This window comes from Elephantulus edwardii, unplaced genomic scaffold, assembly GCF_000299155.1.
Source record: "Elephantulus edwardii isolate Elephantulus edwardi_28Jun2011 unplaced genomic scaffold, EleEdw1.0 scaffold00055, whole genome shotgun sequence".
NCBI classification, from domain to species: Eukaryota; Metazoa; Chordata; class Mammalia; order Macroscelidea; family Macroscelididae; genus Elephantulus; species Elephantulus edwardii.
The window spans coordinates 11,409,817-11,412,309 of NW_006399805.1; the positions used below are offsets into that span (position 1 = coordinate 11,409,817).

At 47.9% G+C, this 2,493-nt stretch overlaps 1 protein-coding gene across 1 annotated transcript in view; it reads left to right on the top strand.

Annotated features, from left to right (window-relative positions):
* Nucleotides 1-2,493, top strand: part of LOC102861179 (maltase-glucoamylase, intestinal-like) — a 113,403-nt gene that overhangs the window by 95,193 nt on the left and 15,717 nt on the right. The window contains exons 54-57 of the mRNA XM_006887236.1: nucleotides 422-547; nucleotides 1,129-1,257; nucleotides 1,635-1,742; nucleotides 2,224-2,286. Coding sequence (XP_006887298.1) covers nucleotides 422-547; nucleotides 1,129-1,257; nucleotides 1,635-1,742; nucleotides 2,224-2,286 — 426 coding nt within the window. The remainder of the gene's footprint in view (nucleotides 1-421; nucleotides 548-1,128; nucleotides 1,258-1,634; nucleotides 1,743-2,223; nucleotides 2,287-2,493) is intronic.

A 2,493-nucleotide genomic window follows, 5' to 3' on the forward strand; every position in this document is an offset into this window, starting at 1 on the left:
GTCAAATTAGATCTGACTGGTATAGGAGGAGATTGTCCCTCCTCGTGCAGAGCATCTGTCATCTTTATTCTTGTCCAACTTTTTATTCAAATTCCCATAGCCAGCAGGAGCAGCAATATGTATGCTACTTCAATCATTTTACTGCTAGTGTTTTAGCCAGTCACCTCAGCTGCCCTTTGGATCCAGGTAAAATGAGGTTTTCAATAATGTCCAAGAGGGAACTCCAGCTTAGCCAGAAACTCCTCCCTGGCTTCCCGGTACCTCAGAGCCTCTCTAGTTCTGTCTGGATTTGCATTTGTGATTCCCTAGCTCAGGACACTAACAGGCAAACAAATTCCCCAAACCTGTCTTTCTTGATTACAAACATACAACCTCAATTTGGTGAGTCTATGGGAAGACTGCATTTCTGTCTGTTTTCCAGCTGATCGGCCGGCCTGTGATGGTGCCTTACTGGTCCCTGGGGTTTCAGCTGTGTCGCTATGGATACCAAAATGACTCTGAGATCTCTGACTTGTACGACGCCATGGTGGCTGCCCGGATCCCCTATGTAAGTCCTAGTCTGGGGTTTGCTGGCCCAGTGAACACATGGTGGATTGCTGTCATCGCCATTCTCGGATTTGTTTGGGGGTGTGTATATACGTGATGCTGAAAAGCTGCCAAGGACTCTTGAGAGGCCCAGTGGTTGAGTACTTGGCAGCTAACACTAAGGTCAGCGGTTCTAACCCACAGTCTGCTCTGGGAGAAAGAAGTGCCAATATGCTTCCATGCTGGTTCTCACTGCTGTTAAGTGAATTTGGACTCACAGTCACCCCCTAGTGGGTTTTGGAGGCAATATGTTTTGATGGGGAAAGGCTGTCCATTGCTGGTGGACTTGAACTTCTGATCTTTCCTTTAACAACCCTCTCTGTTATGCACTCCACTAGCAAGGTTCCCCGTTGTAAAGATTGCAGTCTAGGAAACCCCACTGGACAGTTTGACTCTGTCATACGGTGAACTCCCGGAGCTTGAATGAACCTGATGCGAAAGGATGATGGCACAGAGCTACAAAATACTTCTCACGCAAAACTGCGTTAAGACTTACTCCAAACCTGTAGCAAACCTGAGGCCATGGTGCTTGTGCCCTTGCAGGACGTGCAGTACTCTGACATCGACTACATGGAGCGGCAGCTGGACTTCACCCTCAGCCCCAAGTTTGCTGGGTTTCCCGATCTGATCACACGCATGAAGAACGACGGGATGCGGGTCATTCTCATCCTGGTGAGTCCTCTGTGAGCATGTGGGCCACTCAGGAAGTTTGAGGGACATGTGACATCTCTGCCTAGCATGTCGTGTGCATGTGCATCGTATATAAAGGAAATAGATATGAATTGTCTGTTATTGGTTAATCTTCTGTGAGCGTGTGTCACACATGTACTGATGCGACATGGGCCATCTTTACCTGGGGAGAATCTTTGAATGTCTACGGGAAGAAAATCTTCCATGATGGGGTTTTAGCTGGTAGTAAATTCATAACATTCTCGGAATTCCCAGAAGTCCTAAGTCCAGGTGGAAACGGGATTGTCTATGAGAGGTTCTCCTTTGCTCTGTCCTTCGTCGGGCTGTGCTCTCTCTACCTGACCTGCGTTTGGTTCCAGGACCCCGCCATTTCTGGCAATGAGACCCAACCCTACCCGGCCTTCACCCGGGGAGTGACGGAGGACGTCTTCATCAAGGACCCGAGTGGGGACATCGTCTGGGGGAAGGTAGGGCTCAGTGGTCCCCACCATCCCAGCCTGCTCTCGTGCACATTGATTTAGAAACTCTGCTTTAGGCTCTAATGCTTTAAAAGCTCCTCACCATAAGATCTGCCGGCCAACAGTGAAGGACTTTATTCCCTACAAAAAACTTCTTTTCCCCTTTTCTAATATGATTTGAATGAAAGTTTCCAAAGCAAATTAATTTTTATTTTCTCATTCATCTACAGTCCCCCCGCAGCACTAGTCCACAATGTAGCCACAACGTAATGCACATATCCCACTTCTTCCCTGTAATTCCGATTTCCATTAATCATTAAGGACTTTTTAAGGAATGCAGATATGCTGTGGGACCCATTTTCCTCCATGTGACTCTCCTTGAAAAGCCAACTGTTATTATTACCTCTGGGGTTTATAGTTTCCTACGAGAAATAAAGGAATCATGGAGTGCATAGCCTTTTCAATAGTCTCTTCCCTTTTCCTCCTGCAGGTCTGGCCTGATCTTCCTGGTGTTGTTATCAACAGCTCCCTAGACTGGGACAGCCAAGTGGAGGTAAAGACCTGTGGGGTGCAGTCAGGTTGCCAGGAGGGGGCCCCTGTACCCATCCAGGGAGTCCATGTCTTGTCTCTTGCGTGTATGATCACGTGGTATGTCACCCATGACTCCTGCCTGGGTAGCAGGTCCAGGGCGACCACACCACAACCACAAAATGCAAGGAATTCACAGAAATTAAAAAGCACACGCGTATACATGTGAGAA